Below are 20,463 nucleotides of genomic sequence, written 5' to 3' on the forward strand. Positions count from 1 at the left end.
TGAGGTTGCTCCACATACACTTCCTCCTCTAAGTCGCCGTTGAGAAAGGACGAAACTACATCCATATGAAAAACGGGCCACCTGAAAAAGGTAGCAAGGGTAAACATTGTCTGAATGGTCACCATCCTCGGAGTCAGTACAAAGGTCTCGTCATAGTCACACCCTGTCTCTGAGAGAAGCCCTTGGCAATGAGTCATGCCTTGTGCTTGTCCAAAGAACCATCATATTTGTACTTGGTCTTGTAAGTTGTAGACCCATTTGACACCAATCATCTTCCGCTTTGCAAGCCGCGAACCAACTCCCAAGTGTAGTTCTTCTTGATGGAATGAAGTTCTTTCAGCATGGCCAACTTCCACCTCCTTCACTGTCAGAGGATCTTTGTTCTTGTTCACTGTCGACCTGTATTAAAGTCGTCCCATCTACCTTAGCAAATCGAAATCGTTGAGATCTTTGTGTAGAACCGACATCATGGCAATCTGGTGAAAACTCTGAAGTCGCTCCATCTGCAAGGTCTCCAACAGCCACTTCAGTAATGTGCCTGACTTGCTTCCCAAGGGAGGAGCTACTGGTATATCTGGCTCTATCTGTGCACTATGGTGAGAACCACTGTCATTTGTATCATCTGCAACGGGTGCATCCTACTCTATAGCTTGAGGGATCGGAGTTGGGAAAAGAGGATTCATCAAGAGGCAAATCATAAACTGGGTCTCCAAGTATCGACAAATTTGGGGTTGTCGTGGAAGACTTGGGACCGGAAGCCCCCTCCAAAGGAAGAAACTTGTCGAAGATGATATCACGGTACTTGTCAAAGATGATATCACGGTTGAGTAACAATACTCTTCTTTGTCATGATTGTGACTTGTTATTACATTATACACTCTTCTTCTTGATTCATAATAGATGCAGATGCGAAGTGTGACTAACCTAGGAGGACTTCTGTTCTCGAATAGTCACATGTTAGGTGCAGCGGAATGATTGTTTGCGCTTTGCTCAAGATGAGTGCTCCGAACTGTGCTCAAGGGTTCCTTTTAGTTCTTATGGAAGGGAGAGCCTTCCGTTCTTAATGAGAGAATGCTATGATCACAAACAAAGTGAATGGAAACTGTGCGTGTAAGTGAAGGAGACTGAGAGATAGAGAGAGAAGAGAGATACGACACCAGAGACATTGTAAAACCCGCCTCCGAAGGCCCCACTCTCGTCGGCGAGAGTGGTCTACTTATGATTGCATAAACTGGTACAAACTGAATGCATGTGACTGATGCAAGTCTAGGCTATGTCGACGACGACGACGGTGATGACGACGACGACTTGATGGTTGAAATTTGAGATCTTCTAACTGCTGAATTTCGGGACTGTTTCGGTGGCTGAAAATGACTGTTTTGGCTGCGTTTTTATGGCTGAAAATGGGGGTACTTCTGCAACCAATTAGGGATGAATTGTCTGCTGCTAAGGCTGGCTGAAAACGCTGTGTATCTGCGGCAGTTTGGGCTGAAAACCAAAAACATTGGACTATAGGCTGAGCGTTAGTAAAAACGCTGGCAAATGGGGAAGCTTGGTTGGGATTAGGAAACGTTAGGGCTGCCTGCTGATGGCGATGATGCAAGGGATGCAAATCGCTGGGGATCTGGAGTTGCTGATGACGTGGGAACTGCTAGAACAGAAAACGCTAGGTGCTTGAGGGTGTTGGCGGTGACGGCAATGGAAAACGCCAAGGTTCTTGCTGGGTCCTGGTGAGAAGGTGCCTGTTGAGCATGTGCTCCTGCTGCCTCTTATGCCATTGAGTGCTAACTTGGGTTTGCTTATATACAAACTTAGCAAAATTGCCCTACCTGTTTTGTTGGAAAGTCACTTAAAAATAATAAGTGAAAATACCAAAAATAGGCTAAATGCACTGGAAAATTCCCCTGACTGAATTTGATGGATTCTGAAGGGAATACTAATGATCATGCTGTGAGCAACCAGAGGATATGCATCTATACTAAGTGACTGGGCATGCACGGTGTACGAATAGACTCACAAAAAGTGCCTATCACTTCTAATCTAGACTTGACTGGCTGACTGAACCCTGATCATGCTGTAGCTTGTCCACGGACACATAGGGTTGGATGTGTCACGTGACATCCGCTCCTTTTCAAAGCGAGGTACTGGTACCGAACTGTATGGCGTCGAGGGAGATCGCCAATAGCATCCGGAATCCTGGAAGGGACTCTTCGCCGGCCCACTCGGATGTGTGGGTCGTGCGGTACTTGAACTTCATAAAGGTCTGCAACGCTTGCTTCTTTGGGCCGCGCCGAAAGTGACAAAGTCTTTTGTGGCTCCTTCGATGCTTCAACTTTGTCGAGAGTCATGCTTCTTTCTTCTTCAAGAATCTCCATGGCTGAAAATTCCTGAAACCATTTCCAACACAAAACCATGAACATTCCTATTCCATGTAAAGTGAATGGAAAAAATCTTGTCTTCCTCAAAGACTGTGCATGCAATGTAGATGAACAAAGAGACAGAGTGCCAAACCGTTCACCACATATACGCAAACAATGAGATCGAATCTTTCTCTTATGATCTAGAGCAATCAACTGTGGCAATTCACAACGGAAATGCCCATGCTTGGTGCTGATACTTTCATGTGCTCTTTCTACAACTGTGTCATGCCAAGGAAGAGGCATGGAATGTGACTACCTTGAATTCATACATTTTAGCATTTCATGAAAAATCCGCATACATTCGTGCTCATCTATGAGTGAAACGTGCTCAACGCACAATATGTCATGCCTAGGAAAAGGGATCACATATAGACGCTGACTAAAATACAGGAAACGATCACGAATGAAACACTCGAACAATGCGTGCGTATCAATCATGTGAACACATAATACTTCCTGTAAGGGTTCTTTGGCCCTAGGCTCGAGAGCCAAGATCGGTCCTTCGTGATTGATCGAATCTGCAACGAGGTTAGCTTCGCTAGAAAAGGCATCAACTAACACATCATCCTTGTGAACAATCACATTTTCTTCATGTAACTCATCATGCTTGTGAGAAATCACATCTTGATCATGCAAATCATCATGCTTGTCATTGGCATCCAAATCATCATGCTTAGCAATATCATTCAAATCATCATGCTTATCTTTGTCATCCAAATCATCATGCAAATCATTGTCATTCAATTCATCATGCTTCTCATAATCATGCAAATCTTGTGGGTCATGCTTGGGAGAAGAAGAGACTGAGACAGTCTCCTTTCCCCAAATCTCTTGCATCTGTGCTTGAACTTGAGAATAGAGTCGCAAGAACTCTTTGTTTTGTCGGTCGCTCTGTTCTTGTAGTGCTTTGTTCTCACGATCAAATTCTGCTTGTCTTGCTTTGGCTTCCAAACGTGCTTGCTGCTCTCACGCGCTATGACTGCCATTCTTTCTTGGTACCGACGCTCTATGGCTGCCATGTCTTCTTCGTAGGCTTCTCTTTCTGCTTCTCTTTCTTGGTACAACTCCTCCATAGGAGTTAGTGCAATCCTTGTTGTAGATGGACAAGGGGGAGGGTCGGAAAAACCTCCTGGTGGGGAAAATTCTTCTTCGCCTCTCTCATGCTCATCACCTCCAAGCGAAGTATCCATTCCGCTTCAAGTGATGACCATTCTGAAGTCGTGGGTTCTTGTGGGTTCTTAAGTCCACGAGGAACTTGGGTTCTTGGGGTTCTTGGTTCTTGAGGTTCTTGATTCTTGAGGGTCTTGGTTTCTTGAGGTTCTTGAGGTTTTCTTTCGCTTGCAAATCGCGTTGGAGAAGGATCTTCTCTTCACCCGAGTTCTACTCCTTTCTGCGGGCGCACCCCTTGGCGGCCTTGCGCTCACACCAAGGTTGTTTTTTCCCACCTCACGTCGATTGGCCGGCGGCTAAGTGCACGGTCCGCTCTCAATGAGTGAAAAGAGACTCAAGGGGAGGTTGGACAAGCCCTTCTTTCTTGGGATTCCTGTCACTCTTCAACAAAACACGATTAGGAATCGACACGCCCAAGCGAATTTGGGTTCGTGCGACCTCAACAAGCAAAAAAAAATTCTTGTGATTCTTGTGGTTCTTTCCTTGAATGATACAGAACACTACCAAAGCTCTGATACCAATGTTAGGTGCAACGGAATGATTGTTTGCGCTTCGCTCAAGATGAGTGCTCTGAACTGTGCTCAAGGGTTCCTTTTAGTTCTTATGGAAGGGAGAGCCTTCCGTTCTTAATGAGAGAATGCTATGATCACAAACAAAGTGAATGGACACTGTGCGTGTAAGTGAATGAGACTGAGAGATAGAGAGAGAAGAGAGATACGACACCAGAGACGTTGTAAAACCCGCCTCCGAAGGCCCCACTCTCGTCGGCGAGAGTGGTCTACTTATGATTGCATAAACTGGTACAAACTGAATGCATGTGACTGATGCAAGTCTAGGCTATGTCGACGACGACGACGGTGATGACGACGACGACTTGATGGTTGAAATTTGAGATCTTCTAACTGCTGAATTTTGGGACTGTTTCGGTGGCTGAAAATGACTGTTTTGGCTGCGTTTTTATGGCTGAAAATGGGGGTAGTTCTGCAACCAACTAGGGATGAATTGTCTGCTGCTAAGGCTGGCTGAAAACGCTGTGTATCTGCGGCAGTTTGGGCTGAAAACCAAAAACATTGGACTATGGGCTGAGCGTTAGTAAAAACGCTGGCAAATGGGGAAGCTTGGTTGGGATTAGGAAACGTTAGGGCTGCCTGCTGATGGCGATGATGCAAGGGATGCAAATCGCTGGGGATTTGGAGTTGTTGATGACGCGGGAACTGCTAGAACAGAAAACGCTAGGTGCTTGAGGGTGTTGGCGGTGACGGCAATGGAAAATGCCAAGGTTCTTGCTGGGTCCTGGTGAGAAGGTGCCTGTTGAGCATGTGCTCCTGCTGCCTCTTCTGCCATTGAGTGCTAACTTGGGTTTGCTTATATACAAACTTGGCAAAATTGCCCTACCTGTTTTGTTGGAAAGTCACTTAAAAATAATAAGTGAAAATACCAAAAATAGGCTAAATGCACTGGAAAATTCCCCTGACTGAATTTGATGGATTCTGAAGGGAATACTAATGATCATGCTGTGAGCAACCAGAGGATATGCATCTATACTAAGTGACTGGGCATGCACGGTGTACGAATAGAATCACAAAAAGTGTCTATCACTTCTAATCTAGACTTGACTGGACTGACTGAACCCTGATCATGCTGTAGCTTGTCCACGGACACATAGGGTTGGATGTGTCACGTGACATCCGCTCCTTTTCAAAGCGAGGTACTGGTACCGAACTGTATGGCGTCGAGGGAGATCGCCAATAGCATCCGGAATCCTGGAAGGGACTCTTCGCCGGCCCACTCGGATGTGTGGGTCGTGCGGTACTTGAACTTCATAAAGGTCTGCAACGCTTGCTTCTTTGGGCCGCGCCGAAAGTGACAAAGTCTTTTGTGGCTCCTTCGATGCTTCAACTTTGTCGAGAGTCATGCTTCTTTCTTCTTCAAGAATCTCCATGGCTGAAAATTCCTGAAACCATTTCCAACACAAAACCATGAACATTCCTATTCCATGTAAAGTGAATGGAAAAAATCTTGTCTTCCTCAAAGACTGTGCATGCAATGTAGATGAACAAAGAGACAGAGTGCCAAACCGTTCACCACATATACGCAAACAATGAGATCGAATCTTTCTCTTATGATCTAGAGCAATCAACTGTGGCAATTCACAACGGAAATGCCCATGCTTGGTGCTGATACTTTCATGTGCTCTTTCTACAACTGTGTCATGCCAAGGAAGAGGCATGGAATGTGACTACCTTGAATTCATACATTTTAGCATTTCATGAAAAATCCGCATACATTCGTGCTCATCTATGAGTGAAACGTGCTCAACGCACAATATGTCATGCCTAGGAAAAGGGATCACATAAAGACGCTGACTAAAATACAGGAAACGATCACGAATGAAACACTCGAACAATGCGTGCGTATCAATCATGTGAACACATAATACTTCCTGTAAGGGTTCTTTGGCCCTAGGCTCGAGAGCCAAGATCGGTCCTTCGTGATTGATCGAATCTGCAACGAGGTTAGCTTCGCTAGAAAAGGCATCAACTAACACATCATCCTTGTGAACAATCACATTTTCTTCATGTAACTCATCATGCTTGTGAGAAATCACATCTTGATCATGCAAATCATCATGCTTGTCATTGGCATCCAAATCATCATGCTTAGCAATATCATTCAAATCATCATGCTTATCTTTGTCATCCAAATCATCATGCAAATCATTGTCATTCAATTCATCATGCTTCTCATAATCATGCAAATCTTGTGGGTCATGCTTGGGAGAAGAAGAGACTGAGACAGTCTCCTTTCCCCAAATCTCTTGCATCTGTGCTTGAACTTGAGAATAGAGTCGCAAGAACTCTTTGTTTTGTCGGTCGCTCTGTTCTTGTAGTGCTTTGTTCTCACGATCAAATTCTGCTTGTCTTGCTTTGGCTTCCAAACGTGCTTGCTGCTCTCACGCGCTATGACTGCCATTCTTTCTTGGTACCGACGCTCTATGGCTGCCATGTCTTCTTCGTAGGCTTCTCTTTCTGCTTCTCTTTCTTGGTACAACTCCTCCATAGGAGTTAGTGCAATCCTTGTTGTAGATGGACAAGGGGGAGGGTCGGAAAAACCTCCTGGTGGGGAAAATTCTTCTTCGCCTCTCTCATGCTCATCACCTCCAAGCGAAGTATCCATTCCGCTTCAAGTGATGACCATTCTGAAGTCGTGGGTTCTTGTGGGTTCTTAAGTCCACGAGGAACTTGGGTTCTTGGGGTTCTTGGTTCTTGAGGTTCTTGATTCTTGAGGGTCTTGGTTTCTTGAGGTTCTTGAGGTTTTCTTTCGCTTGCAAATCGCGTTGGAGAAGGATCTTCTCTTCACCCGAGTTCTACTCCTTTCTGCGGGCGCACCCCTTGGCGGCCTTGCGCTCACACCAAGGTTGTTTTTTCCCACCTCACGTCGATTGGCCGGCGGCTAAGTGCACGGTCCGCTCTCAATGAGTGAAAAGAGACTCAAGGGGAGGTTGGACAAGCCCTTCTTTCTTGGGATTCCTGTCACTCTTCAACAAAACACGATTAGGAATCGACACGCCCAAGCGAACTTGGGTTCGTGCGACCTCAACAAGCAAAAAAAAATTCTTGTGATTCTTGTGGTTCTTTCCTTGAATGATACAGAACACTACCAAAGCTCTGATACCAATGTTAGGTGCAACGGAATGATTGTTTGCGCTTCGCTCAAGATGAGTGCTCTGAACTGTGCTCAAGGGTTCCTTTTAGTTCTTATGGAAGGGAGAGCCTTCCGTTCTTAATGAGAGAATGCTATGATCACAAACAAAGTGAATGGACACTGTGCGTGTAAGTGAATGAGACTGAGAGATAGAGAGAGAAGAGAGATACGACACCAGAGACGTTGTAAAACCCGCCTCCGAAGGCCCCACTCTCGTCGGCGAGAGTGGTCTACTTATGATTGCATAAACTGGTACAAACTGAATGCATGTGACTGATGCAAGTCTAGGCTATGTCGACGACGACGACGGTGATGACGACGACGACTTGATGGTTGAAATTTGAGATCTTCTAACTGCTGAATTTTGGGACTGTTTCGGTGGCTGAAAATGACTGTTTTGGCTGCGTTTTTATGGCTGAAAATGGGGGTAGTTCTGCAACCAACTAGGGATGAATTGTCTGCTGCTAAGGCTGGCTGAAAACGCTGTGTATCTGCGGCAGTTTGGGCTGAAAACCAAAAACATTGGACTATGGGCTGAGCGTTAGTAAAAATTCTGGCAAATGAGGAAGCCTGGCTGGGATTAGGAAACGTTAGGGCTGCCTGCTGATGGCGATGATGCAAGGGATGCAAATCGCTGGGGATTTGGAGTTGTTGATGACGCGGGAACTGCTAGAACAGAAAACGCTAGGTGCTTGAGGGTGTTGGCGGTGATGGCAATGGAAAACGCCAAGGTTCTTGCTGGGTCTTGTTGAGAAGGTGCCTGTTGAGCATGTGCTCCTGCTGCCTCTTCTGCCATTGAGTGCTAACTCGGGTTTGCTTATATACAAACTTAGCAAAATTGCCCTACCTGTTTTGTTGGAAAGTCACTTAAAAATAATAAGTGAAAATACCAAAAATAGGCTAAATGCACTGGAAAATTCCCCTGACTGAATCTGATGGATTCTGAAGGGAATACTGATGATCATGCTGTGTGCAACCAGAGGATATGCATCTATACTAAGTGACTGGGCATGCACGGTCTACGAATAGACTCACAAAAAGTGCCATATCACCTCTAATCTAGACTTGACTGGACTGACTGAACCCTGATCATGTTGTAGCTTGTCCACGGACACAGAGGGTTGGATGTGTCACGTGACATCACAACCCTTCGTTCTAAAGTCATGCCTCTTCACCAACAGCCACACTCCTTCGACGACTAGTCATGCCCCTTCAACCAATGGTTGCGGCTCTTCATCGAATGGATGTGTCTATTCGCCTAAAGACATGTCTATTCGCCTAAAGGACGTGTCTCTTCGTGAAGGGTCGTACCTTTTCATATGTGCCTGTTCGTCTCATATGTAAGGGGTCCTTGTATCACAGTTTCAATCAATCAAACCAGAGTCTTCTGAGTCTTATCTTTGAGTCAAGTTCAAGTTTCTTAAGTCTTAATCATGATTTTAAGTACTTAATTAAGGAATAGTAACTAGAATCCTTACTGTGGTATCAAAGCAAATTTTTTTCCCGTGACCCGAAGGTTGTGAGAGCCTCACCCTCACCTCTACCCTCTCTCCTGTCTGGAGTTGCATGGAAGCAGAAGAAAGATGGTACACTGTTATTGTTAGACTTACACCACTCTGTTGCTTCACAGGTCTAGGGCATACTTGTATGGCTAGTATGTCTCCGGGTTGGCCACCCATAGTCTAGGTTGTATCTGCCACTTGGTCTGCGGCTGCCGAGTTTGTGGCTGACTGCCCACTTTGTCCGGGCACCCTCATATATTTCCATATATTATTTTTCTATTGGGTCGTGGTGATTTTTATCAGGCCTTGCCCAACCTCCCCTTGGGCACCTATTTATAGGGCCAAGGGGGTACCCACTTCCACATCTCATTGTCAGGTGCAACGGAAGAGAATAAGGATTTGCTTGGATCTAGTACTCCGCACACAAACACAAGGAACACTTTACTTCACTTGAAAGAATTGATATGAGACGACAGAGGGATGTCGGGTCCCAACCCTGAAGGGGCCTCCTTGCTCTGTTGCTAGAGCAAGTACTTTCTTTATTCTTGCACAATGCTACTACAATGACTAAATGCTGAGATGCTGATGCTAATGGATATTGACACTACTGATGCTGGGTACTCGGTATTGAGGTGCTGAGGTTCTATGTCGAAGACGATGATGTCGACGACGGGTAGTGCCGGTTCTATGTCGAAGACGAGGAGGTCGACGACGAGGTCTATGTCGAAGATGAGGTACTAAGGGTCTTTGTCGATGACGATGAAGTCGACGATGGTTCTGTGTCGAAGACGGTGAAGTCGACGACGGTTCTGTGTCGAAGAGGATGATGTCGACGACGGGTACTGTTGGTCTATGTCGATAATGACGAATGTGTCGTTGTTAAGACAGGGATCTACGATGACGATGATGATGACAATGACGATGACGGCGTCAAGGTTGAAAAGTGAAAATGCTAGATGCTCTGCTGGGGATCTGCTACTGTGGCGGCACTGCGGCCTGGATCTACAACTGCTTCGCCGGACTAGGGCTGAAATGCAAAAACGTTGGATGATCCGGCTAAATTCTGAAAAAGCTAGGCTGATGTGGGTTCTGCTTGGCTGATGCGGCGATGATGATCTACCACCGGATGGGAAGGATCTGCGAAGCTAAGGGCTGAAAACTGAAAATGCTGGTGGCTGAAAACGATGATTTGCTGCTGCTGAAAAGCATTGGGCTGAAGTGCTGAGAAAATGCTGGGGAGCCTGAGGGTGCCTGCTGGTCTACTGCGGTGCGTGCCCTTTCTTTGTCCCTGCTTCTTCTGCTTCTACCGAGTGCCCAATGGGTTTCTTTTATAGATCTTTAGTAATTTGCCCTACCTACTTTTCCAACAAAAAAAAAGAATTCCAAAAGTTACTATTAATAAAATGGCTTATAAGAGGTGGTTCACGTGGTAAAATGCCTGCATGATGAAATGACTGTTCTTGTGCAAGAGAGGATATGCAACTATGACCGGCGTGGACATGCACGTCCTGCTAGAGGCTCACAAAGTGCGAGGCTAGGTCCTACGCTAGACTATGGCAGAAGCGTGTCCACGTGGCGGAAGTGAAGTGCGCACGTGACATCTCCCCCTATTAAAAGTGAGGCACAACTGCCGAACTACTATTTGTACTTTTGATGTTGACTGGTAAGTGCTTCTGATGTTGTGGATGCACAAACCATTGTAGATTCCTCCGAAACAAGGGACTGATGGTACTGCGGGTGTTGTGGGTACTGTTGGCGATGCAAACACCGTGGAAGGGTCACCGTCCAGACTTACTACGATTGTCGAATATCAGTTGGGGCTCTATACCAGATAGTGCTGACTCTGCCTGTTGTAGGAAGAGCTATTCCCCGAACACTGACTGTGGTGAAAATATTACCGATGCCAATGGACTGAGGTGTGGTTCCGGAGTCCTTTCCAAAGGTTCAATGACGAGGGAAATGGATGCACGTTACATGCGAATGCGAATGCAGAAGAGGCTAGGGATCGTGTCTCCAACTCCTTCCATATCCGCATACAAGGCTAGGAGATCTTGGTACTCAAGATCTGGGTTCTCGTGTATCCGATGTCGATCTTCCTTGAAAGACATGGCAATGAAGATGGGATTTGGTAAGTCCATGGTTGGGACTCGAAGATTCTTCTCATGAAAAAAAAAAATGGGAGAGGTTCCTTGGGTTCTTGGTTTTGCTTGGGTTCTTTGGTTCTTCTTGGGTTCTTGGTTCTTTTGGGGTTCTTCTTTAGGTTCTTCCCTTAAGTTCGCGAAGCTGAAGCTCGCACAGAGCTCTGATACCAATGTCAGGTGCAGCGAAAGAGAATTAGGATTTGCTGGGATCTAGTACTCCGCACACAAACACAAGGAACACTTTACTTCACTTGAAAGAACTGAATTGAACTGAAAGAAAGAGAGAGACGAGAGAAAGAAAAGAGACGACAGAGGGACGTCGGGTCCCAACCCTCAAGGGCCCCTTTGCTCTGTTTTTTTTTTCTGAGAAAAAGATCCTTCTATTAGTTAATGAAACTGCCTGTAGGGCTACAACCACCTCTTCAAGAGAGGGCTACAATCAACCATGATGGGGAGACTCTCCCAATGAAAAACCAGCATATTTACAATGGGGCTAAATCAAGAAATGGGGGGAGGGAAAGGCCACACAGGTGGTCGGTAGTGCCATCGAAGTACACCTTGGACCATGGTGTAGAAAGGCCCAGGACGCCATAGTCGAAGGAAAGCCTCTCTGCGCTCCCGTATGCGGTCGGAGCTGCCTTGAAGTCTCTCGAGCTGTCCTCTGAGAGTGTGGATCAGCTCTAGCCAAAGATCGCGAACAGTCTCTGTTGGTGGCACAGGGCGAGCCTCAAAGATGCGGAAGCAACGGGCCCGCCAGATGAACCAGAGTGTCAGGCCACTGATGAGCTCCCAACACTCCTCTCTCTCACTGCACCACTCCTATGGAGTAAGCTCTGTGGCAAGCTAGAGTGTAGGTCGCCCCTCTTGCATCACTATCATCCTGCTAGTGGAAGATAGCTCAAACTGAAGTGCCGGACCCGTGAGGGTGGACCAAGCCGCTGCTCCCCAAGTGTACTGTCGAGCCACGTGGAAAGAGCAGGCATCAGCAGAAGAACTCTAAGCCACACCTGCAGTCCCAAAGACAGTGACGCTGACTCTCCACAAGAGGGTCACAAGCTGCACATGCGGCCGAGAGACCACTATACACTAGCCAGCTTCCAACTGCTGTAGCTCTGTGTGTGACTAGCCACTGAAACAAGGTGACTCGCCTCGGCTGTCTGGAGTCCCACAACCTCTCCCAGAAGGCTGCCAAGAACTCAGCTGTGAGACGCTCCTCTTGCCAATGAGGTGCTGCAGCGGGGCGGGCCTCTCTCTGTGCTGCTAGTATGTGATGTCCCAGTTGAACAGTGTACTGAAAGAACAGGACACTTGGGTGGTTTGCAGAAGAGAAAGGGTCCCTCCAAAGCCACTCTCCAAGATCCCACTGTACTCGTGCCAGTGGACAGCACTCCCAAGCCCACAGTCTCCAGTGTCCAGTCTCAAGAGCTGCAAGGTGAGGATCGATGACACAAGTCCTCCCACAGATGCCCACCACTCGGATCCTCTGAAAACAACACTCTGCCACCTGCGGGGCCTCTACTGCAACTCGCTGTAAGCGTCCCTCACCTTGTAGCTCGAAGAAAAGGGATGGAACAGTCTCTGAGCAGGCCCGGATTGAGATGAGAACCTCCAGTCGTGTGAAGGCTCCCATCCACCCGGGTGCTACTGGCTCGAGCGGTGTGTGCCACTCAGCTGGAACTCCCTGTGAAATGTCCTGGCATATGCTCTACACCCCTCTCATGCCCTGTAGCTGGAAACCCTGCACCTCCTCTAACAAGCCTGAAAACTTTAACCAGTCACCTAAGGAGCCCGTTGGACCTGTTGCCATGGGACCCAGGAAACATGAGGCCGAATACCAACCAAGTGGCATCTTTGAGTGCTAACCATGCGGTTCCAAACAAGGGGCTGTCGTAGGCGCTCCTCCATGCAAGTAGGTTGTCGCTGCTCCAGGCCTCGCCGCAAGTGCTCCCAAGATCGAAGCAAACTCACAGCGAAGCGGTCCTCCAGTCTCCTGCTCAAACCAACTCTGCGCATCTCTGTGAAGATCCATATGGTCGAAGGTCGCCAGGGGCCTCCAGCTTGAGGCACCCTAGCACGAAGCCGCTGTAGCAAGAACTCCTTCCAGGGCTCCTCACCTGGAAGAAGTCCTCTGACTATGAACTTCCCAAGAAGGGCTTTGCTCTGTTGTGCTGGGTCAATGATCCCAAGCCCTCCCTGTGAACAAGGAAGAGTGATGACCTGCCAAGCCACTTTGGCTCGGGCTGTCTGAGTGTCACGTCCTGACCAAAGAAAGTTCCTGATCAGCCTCTCTACCTGGCTGATACAAGAACTCGAGAAGATCCAGCAAGAAGTGATGTACCACATAGTCGCCAACAACACCTGGTTGGCCACTACTACTTTGCCAGCCAAAGAAAGTCGTGCTGAGCTCCAATGTAACAACTTCCTCCTGATAGACAGGAGGAGGGGAGCAATCTGCTGCTCGGGAGACAAGTTTAAACCGAATTGCAGTCCCTGGGGGAATCCACCTAAAACCCTCTCCTGGCATCCAATCGGGCACAGGAGCACTACCAACCGAGAAAGCCACTGTCTTTCTCCAGTTGATCAGTGCGCCAGATCACAACAGAAGGTCTCCAGAGCCTGCTCACACGTGTGAAGGTTGGCCTCTTGGCCATCTAAGTAGCTCATTTCCCCGAATAGGGAGTGCTAAGCCCCGTAGACCAACCTACTGCGACACCAAAAACCTGCTCATCGCCTCCGCATAGAACAGGAGGAGGAAAGGGGCAAGAGGACAACTCTGTCTTACCGAACGTGTGAGCATGAAGCGATCACCTCTACCTCCTGCCAAAAGTACCTGAATGTGACCCTGTCTGTAGAAAGCTAACACCCCTCTGATCCAAGCATCTGAGAAGCCCATCCTGCGTAGAGTGCCCTCTAGAAAGTCCCAGTCAACTCTGTCATATGTCTTCTCAAAATCGAGAAGAAGAATCACCAGGTCCTCACCACGGAGCCGCGCTAGGGCAGAAGCCTCCCAAAAAGTAAAGATGTTGTCAAGGATACTACGTTCCTTGACAAAACCTGTTTGAGTCCCAGCTCTCTAGAAGTGGCTGGATCCTCAAACTCAAAGCCTTGGCAAGAATTTTGTAGGCTGAGTTGAGGATGGTGATGGGGCGCCATTTTGCATCAAGAGCTGGAAAGTTCCTATCCTTGGCCAAATTATTAGCGGACCTAGCTTACCCTTCTATTCTTTTTCCTGTGTCCTTGGACCTATTGGTTGCTGCTCTGGCCCCCTGTCCACTGGTACATCACATCCTGTTCGTACTCCTTGGTCAACCATACCGAAGTGAATATTTTCTTGAACTTCACCCACATCTTTGGAGCTTTCTTGTTCAAAAGCAAGGTCAACCAATACGTCTAAGCATTGCCCTTAAAAAAAGATGGTGCCTCGCGTCCTTTGGGGGCTTCATAAAAATTACCCCCAGAGTAAGTGGTGTCAAATTGTTGTATGTAAGCAAGAGCTCGATGGGAATCCTTGAAGCCTAAAAAAGTGTCGAACTTCATTGCTTGACCCCATCCTTGAACTCTTTGGTCTGCTTTTTCTTCTTCTCAAAGTTGTCGTACCGAGTGGCCCTCAATAGGTGATTCAACTTCTTACCATAAATGGTACCAAACGGTGGGTATTACTGTCTAAACTGTTGGAAGAAAACGAGGTCTCCTCCTCTGAACTACTAGATTGCTTTCTGTGCTTTCTAGACTTCGTCTTGGATTTGCTCTTCTTGCTTTTCTTGGCCTTTCTCTCATACTCACTAGAATTGGAGGAAGAGGAAGTGTCGAAACCCTTTGAAGACAAAGAACCTTTGAAGACAAAGAACTGGGGACAAGGTCATCCTCAAAACGAACATGCTTCTTGGATCCACTAGCTGTCTCAAAAGTCGGTTTCTAACCCAAATAACGGGGGGTGATCGTCTGATTTGCTTTTCTTCCAAGAGTGCTCTGTCCTTTTCATGAATTGATTGATCTTCTATTGAAGAGCTTCGTCAAACTCTTCTTGTGAGTACATTTTTTGCTTTTTTGCACCCGGCTTTGCTTTTGTCTTCATGGCCGACCTAAGAGGTGAGTAGATGTAACAAACTTGGACAATTCAAGTCAAGATTCTGTCGCGACACTGCAGAGATTCACTTGAAAACACTTCACAAATTTAACAGTCGACACGGCCCGACGTAGTTTCGTGCCAAGAGAGATAGGCCCCAAAGATTGGCGCCCCTTTCGGTATTTCTTTCATATTAATCTTTGAGCAAAGTACAACTGCCCGTGGGTGCTCGCTCTCAGACTCTACGTCCAGATGCTCTGAGAAGTGAGCTCCTTGGGGTCACTTATAAAGGTTACAAAGGGACGCCAAAAGCAGAGCCCCCAAAAGCATTAAACTCAAAAGCCATGAGCTCTAAAAGCATCTTGGGTAAAATCTGCCAGCAAAAGCAGCTAGCATTAATTGCGTAAATCTGTACAGCCAAGCCACGCCAACAGCCAGCGTAAAACACGGAAAATCCGTACGCTCCCACGTCAGCCAGTTAGCGCGTTTTCCAGGCATCCGTACAGTCAAACCACGTCAGCACGTCCGTATTGTCAACCACGTCATCATTGTGTGAGTGTGTCCTGGCACTACCACGTCATCAATTTGTGACATATCCCCCTCTTGAAAGAATTGTAATCGCCCTCGATTATGCCTGCAAAACAGATAGACAGGCCATAAACTGTCTTAGTAGACACTGATTGTTAGTATCGACGCACTAGACACGACACATCTAGCACTTGTACAAAATCGATAGTCACATCATTGGACATCACAAGACATCACATGACAAATCACAGAAAAAATCATTCCAAATCTGAGACCATGATTGCCAGCAACGTATTTAGTAATCGCATTTAGATCCATTCCGGACCTCACTGATGCCCGATTAACTAATCCTTATTGCAATCATGTCTATAGAGATTTATGAGACCAAAATGATGCAGTCATTTCGTCCTTCAATTCCTGTACTCAAACAAGTCAAGTGAGAGAGTACAAAGCAATCATATTCATTTCGGGAATTCCGTTTCATAAAGTCATACAGTAGAATACTATCAGTCCATTAGTAGTATCCTTGAAACCCAAAGGGGACATCAATGACCTTATTCAAATCGGGTTAATTTGTTGACAAAGGAGCAGAGTGACTTGCCTCTTGTGCAAACCCGTCGCACCAGATTCACCCTTGCTGAGTTCGGGGTTCTGTCGGACTAAACTATGCTAAACCAAATGCTTCAAGGTAAAGGTCCAAAATCTGAGGAGTATCTGCCAGGTCCTCCTCCTCCATCCACTTCGCATCCAATGCCGGATAGCGCATGAGGATGAGCCTATGCGGGAGGATTGGGATGATATTCACAACCTCCAGGACTCCACTACAAATTGGGAGGTGGGATGCTCTGCCCCTACCTAGAGGTGTTGCTCATTGGTTTTTGATATTTGTTTCCTTTTTGGCCGCCGGCTTTGCCTTCTTTTTGTATTGCACTACCACATGAGTGATTGAGTCTTGACATGAGTTGTTCTTTAGCACTCTAGTCTCTAGCCTCTACATGTCTTTTTGTAGCGCCTTGGCTGGCCTTGTAAGCCATCTTTATAATCTATCATCTTTTTGCTCCAAGCTTTTGTGTGGAGTCGGGACTCTATTCAACTTTGAGTTGATGTTCTTTCTATGAAGAACCAAGATGCTTTTGTAAAGGATGATCCCATTTCTTGTGTTGTGTGTAGTGCACAATCGCGTGTAAGCCTTAAGACTGAAGAATCATTGTAAAGCATGCCTAAATAGGATTCTACTTGGTTAATGGGTGTGTATGGCTCTCTACTAACATATAGGTTATATCCAACCTAATTTAAGCATATTTTAAGCTTACCGTTTCGGCCCCCGTTTCCATTCCGCTTTTCCAAGGGGGTTCCGTTCCAGAAACGTTCCGGAGGCCCCCGTTCATGTTCCCCGTTCCCATTCCGGGTAACTTTGCCTCCCTTCCTCTTTTGTCCCTAGCCTTTGATGTATTACCCATCGTTTGAAACTTTGTATCACTAGTAGTTTACTTGGTTATGTAATACGAAGGGTCAAGCTTTCCCTTTTTGTGTGTGTGTGTCCTGCATTCTTTGGGTGCATGTGTGCCTCATACCAGGGTTTGAGCTTCCCCTACCTGCGGCCCTTCTCATTTTTGCAGCTGCTGGGTGCACCCTCCACACATGCAAGATTTCAGGCGTCTTCCCCCCCCCCCCCCCCCCCCCCCCCCAAAAAAAAAGGAAAAAAAACTCTTTAAAAAAATTCCTTTTTTTCTTTCTTTCCTTGTGTACGTGTGGTTGGGTGGGCCCTGGGGTGGATTGTGTGGCTGAAGGTTCAAAATAATGGAAACTTTTTTCGTTCTCGATTTTGGTTTTTGGCCCGTGTCAATCTATTATTGATATGTATTTTTATGGCTTCAGTGTTACCGTTAAGGATGCAAGCTTGGAAGATGTTGAGGTGCTTAAATGAATTGCCATTGTATCTTGATTGTGAACATTTACAAATTTCTCCAAGCAAAGATCTTGTGGTAAACAGTGGTTTTGTTCATTTTGGAAGTACTGGCAAGATCCCTTCTTTACAAGCAGAAATGTTTGGTGCAGCTAGCATGGCTAATCTGCAACATCTAGATTGAATGCTTGTTCTTTTAATTACAGGGCAGGGTGAAGAAGCTTCCCTTGGTTTTCGTAAGGGGCAGCAATATCCGATTCGTTCACATACCAGAATCTCTTAACGTGTCTGATGCTGTTGAAGAGATGGTACAATGACCCTACTTCATACGTCATATGGTACAATGACCCTACTTCATACGTGTAATCGGTTGCTGACTCTTTTTTCCCATCTTGTGCAGAGGCTATTGCAAGACAAGGTTGCTTTGGCTTACACAGGTGGGAAAGGTGGACCATCCAGCAAAGGAGGAGAGCCGTCAACGGCTGGAAGTGCTGAAGTTTAGAAATTCCATCTAGGTTGGAGCATCAAGTTAGCCTCCATGGCTCTTGGCTCTTGTACGTGTTGCAGACTCCTCTGAAGTATGACTAATGATCCAACAGGCAACTTGGACCTCATAGTCACAAAGTATGGCCATTTTTGGGGCTCCCCATTCTGCGTTCCCTTTTCCCTTCCACGTGTGAGTTGTATGTTGTCAAAGGGAATGGCTATTCTTGCCTGTTCCCGTTCAGCGTTTCCTGTTCCCATTTCGGGTTCTATGTGAGCTTTGCTGTTCTGTGTGGCCACTTGAGGCCACACAACGAAGAGTAGAATTATGGGGAAAGAGCCAGTTGTGTGCCCACCTCTTTTGGAGCTTTATTTCTCTGGGTTTTTACTTAACTGCATCGATTTTTGTGAGAAGCCTGACCTTGCACTCAAAAACATGGATTAGGACAATATATGATGGTTTTCCAATCGTTATTCCTATTGTTGGGAGGCATTAATCACTGAAGGCATTGAGATGGCTCTTATTATCAGCGTATGCTCGGATGCACCTCTCTGTCCCTCCCCTCATGAGAGTCTTTTTTATTTGATACGAGGAGGCTCATATACTAAGATGACTCATCAAGGAGATGATTGAAGGTCAACTTGGGTGGGGGGTGTGCGCACACTCCGGTCTAGGATGTGCACATGTTTTGTGTGTGCGCGTGCACGCTCGTGGATTACATTTGGTAGGAGGTCCTTGCTCGAGCTAATCAAGCAGCTGGAGCTTCTAACTTCAGACCAAGTATAGTAGAGCTAATTATTAGTAGTGTCATGCATATTAAAACTATGAATATTTAAGATTGTGTACTTACTACGCAATGTCAGCCAAATAGGATGGCTTAGGTTCAATGCCTAGTCAAATAAGGTTTTGCTATTAGCAATAAAAGAAACGTATCCTTAAAGATAAATTTTTCATTATTATTATAATTACTTGAAACGAATGAAGTTGGGTTAATTGGTGCTTGTGCGGGATGGATCTCTTGTCAATTTCCCTATGCTTCTACCTTTGCTACACTCTAGTTTGCACGTGTAGCACTTCGGTTTAGGAGGTGCACATGTGTGTGTGTGTGTGTGTGGATTGCATTGGCTTTTGAGGATACTGTGTAGCACTACTCTTACATGGCGCATATGCTTGTTTTATTCCTTTGCATATTGAAGGATCACCACACTCTTTGCAATGGTTTTAGAGTAAAATCGTAAGTTCCTATGGAGATCCTCAAATTAGAGTGGTCTTTCTATTTTAAATTTCATGGTGATCAATATGAAAATGTGCTAGGGTTATGGGGATTGTTTTGGGGCTTCATTCATGATGTGTGCAAAAGAGAGAGAGAGAGAGAGAGAGAGAGAGAGAGAGAGAGAGAGAGAGTGATTCGTATGCAACAAATCTATCTCTAATTGCATGACTTTTTCTCATTGAAGAAATAGTCTCTTTCACCTCCATCTCCATTCTGTGCTTGGTTATGCACATGTGCACTTGTAGGAGCTCAAGTTCTCTCCTTCTTTGTCTTTTTACATATAGTAGTAGTAATTTGCCACATCAACAATGTCCTTGTTTCTCTCATTTTCATTCTCCAGCCATGCTAGATCATGTGTACAATATTAAGAACCACAAATGTAAATTGTCAAACCCATGGGACATAGCTGACCTGACTAGTGCATGGACACTATAAGAGGGTAGCCATTTTTGAAAAAGCTTAGTCACATCTTGTTCCTAACGTGTGTTAATATGAAGTGTGACTTGTCAGTCATTGAAAGCTAGTCTTCTAACCGCAAGCTCAAATATGTGTTTCATCCAATGACAATGCCTAGAAAAGAATCCAATTCGATAGGCAAGTAATAAAGATTGGAACACTACTATGGTCTGAGTCCCCCACTCTTTAAGATCCTTTGTCAGCGGGTTGAAGATTGAAGAGTGGATTTTGAAGAATCTTGTGGTAAGACTCTCTTCAAATATCTGCATGGAATGGTTGAGTGGAAACATTAGCCTTGCACATAACCCCATGATTGTATTCGTGGAGGTGTATTTGCCACATCCCAATATATTCCTTTGTTGCCTTCAATAAAGACAGTCTAGGGGTGACTTGAGCCTTCCACATCGTTAAACATTGTGATCGCAATGATGAGCAGTTTGGTGATCTTATAGTGCATGTGGCAATCTAAATTTAGTATATCCCTTAGCAATTGAAGGGTAGCCTTTAATGTTCTTAACATGTCATTTTTTGAGGGCAATGTGGGTGGTTGAGTTCCGCCTTTCTTTTGTCTTTCCATGTTGCAAAGGTTGCCTAGGTTCTTCTTCTGGGTACAGGAAAATAGGTTGGATCAAGCTTTATTTGTTGTGGTGTTGCCTTGTATCTTGTTTCATCTCCTGGCCTCTTATCTAGCCACTTTTTTTGCCATAGAGGTTGGTTGTCTAGGATTATCTAAGCCTCTTCTGTGCTGATGGCTACACCTTTATATGTGCACTAAGGGTTTGGACTCAAGACCCAGGAGCATCTTATTTTGC

The 20,463-nt window shown here is 46.0% G+C and overlaps 1 protein-coding gene across 3 annotated transcripts in view; it reads left to right on the plus strand.

Moving 5' to 3' along the window:
* The window catches only part of LOC147436825 (small nuclear ribonucleoprotein Sm D3-like), a 31,907-nt gene extending 13,572 nt beyond the window's left edge, over positions 1-18,335 (plus strand). For 2 of the 3 annotated variants that reach the window (XM_086485785.1, XM_086485786.1), the window contains exons 2-4: positions 17,411-17,517; positions 17,645-17,746; positions 17,839-18,335. In XM_086485785.1, the coding sequence (XP_086341911.1) occupies positions 17,411-17,517; positions 17,645-17,746; positions 17,839-17,940 (311 nt within the window). In that variant the 3' untranslated portion in view covers positions 17,941-18,335. The remainder of the gene's footprint in view (positions 1-17,410; positions 17,518-17,644; positions 17,747-17,838) is intronic. The other variant, XM_086485784.1, reaches the window with a different exon arrangement.
* Positions 18,336-20,463: the final 2,128 nt, after the last annotated feature.

The sequence above is a fragment of the Adiantum capillus-veneris genome, chromosome 17 (assembly GCF_014529385.1).
Source record: "Adiantum capillus-veneris isolate H3 chromosome 17, ASM1452938v2, whole genome shotgun sequence".
NCBI lineage: Eukaryota > Viridiplantae > Streptophyta > Polypodiopsida > Polypodiales > Pteridaceae > Adiantum > Adiantum capillus-veneris.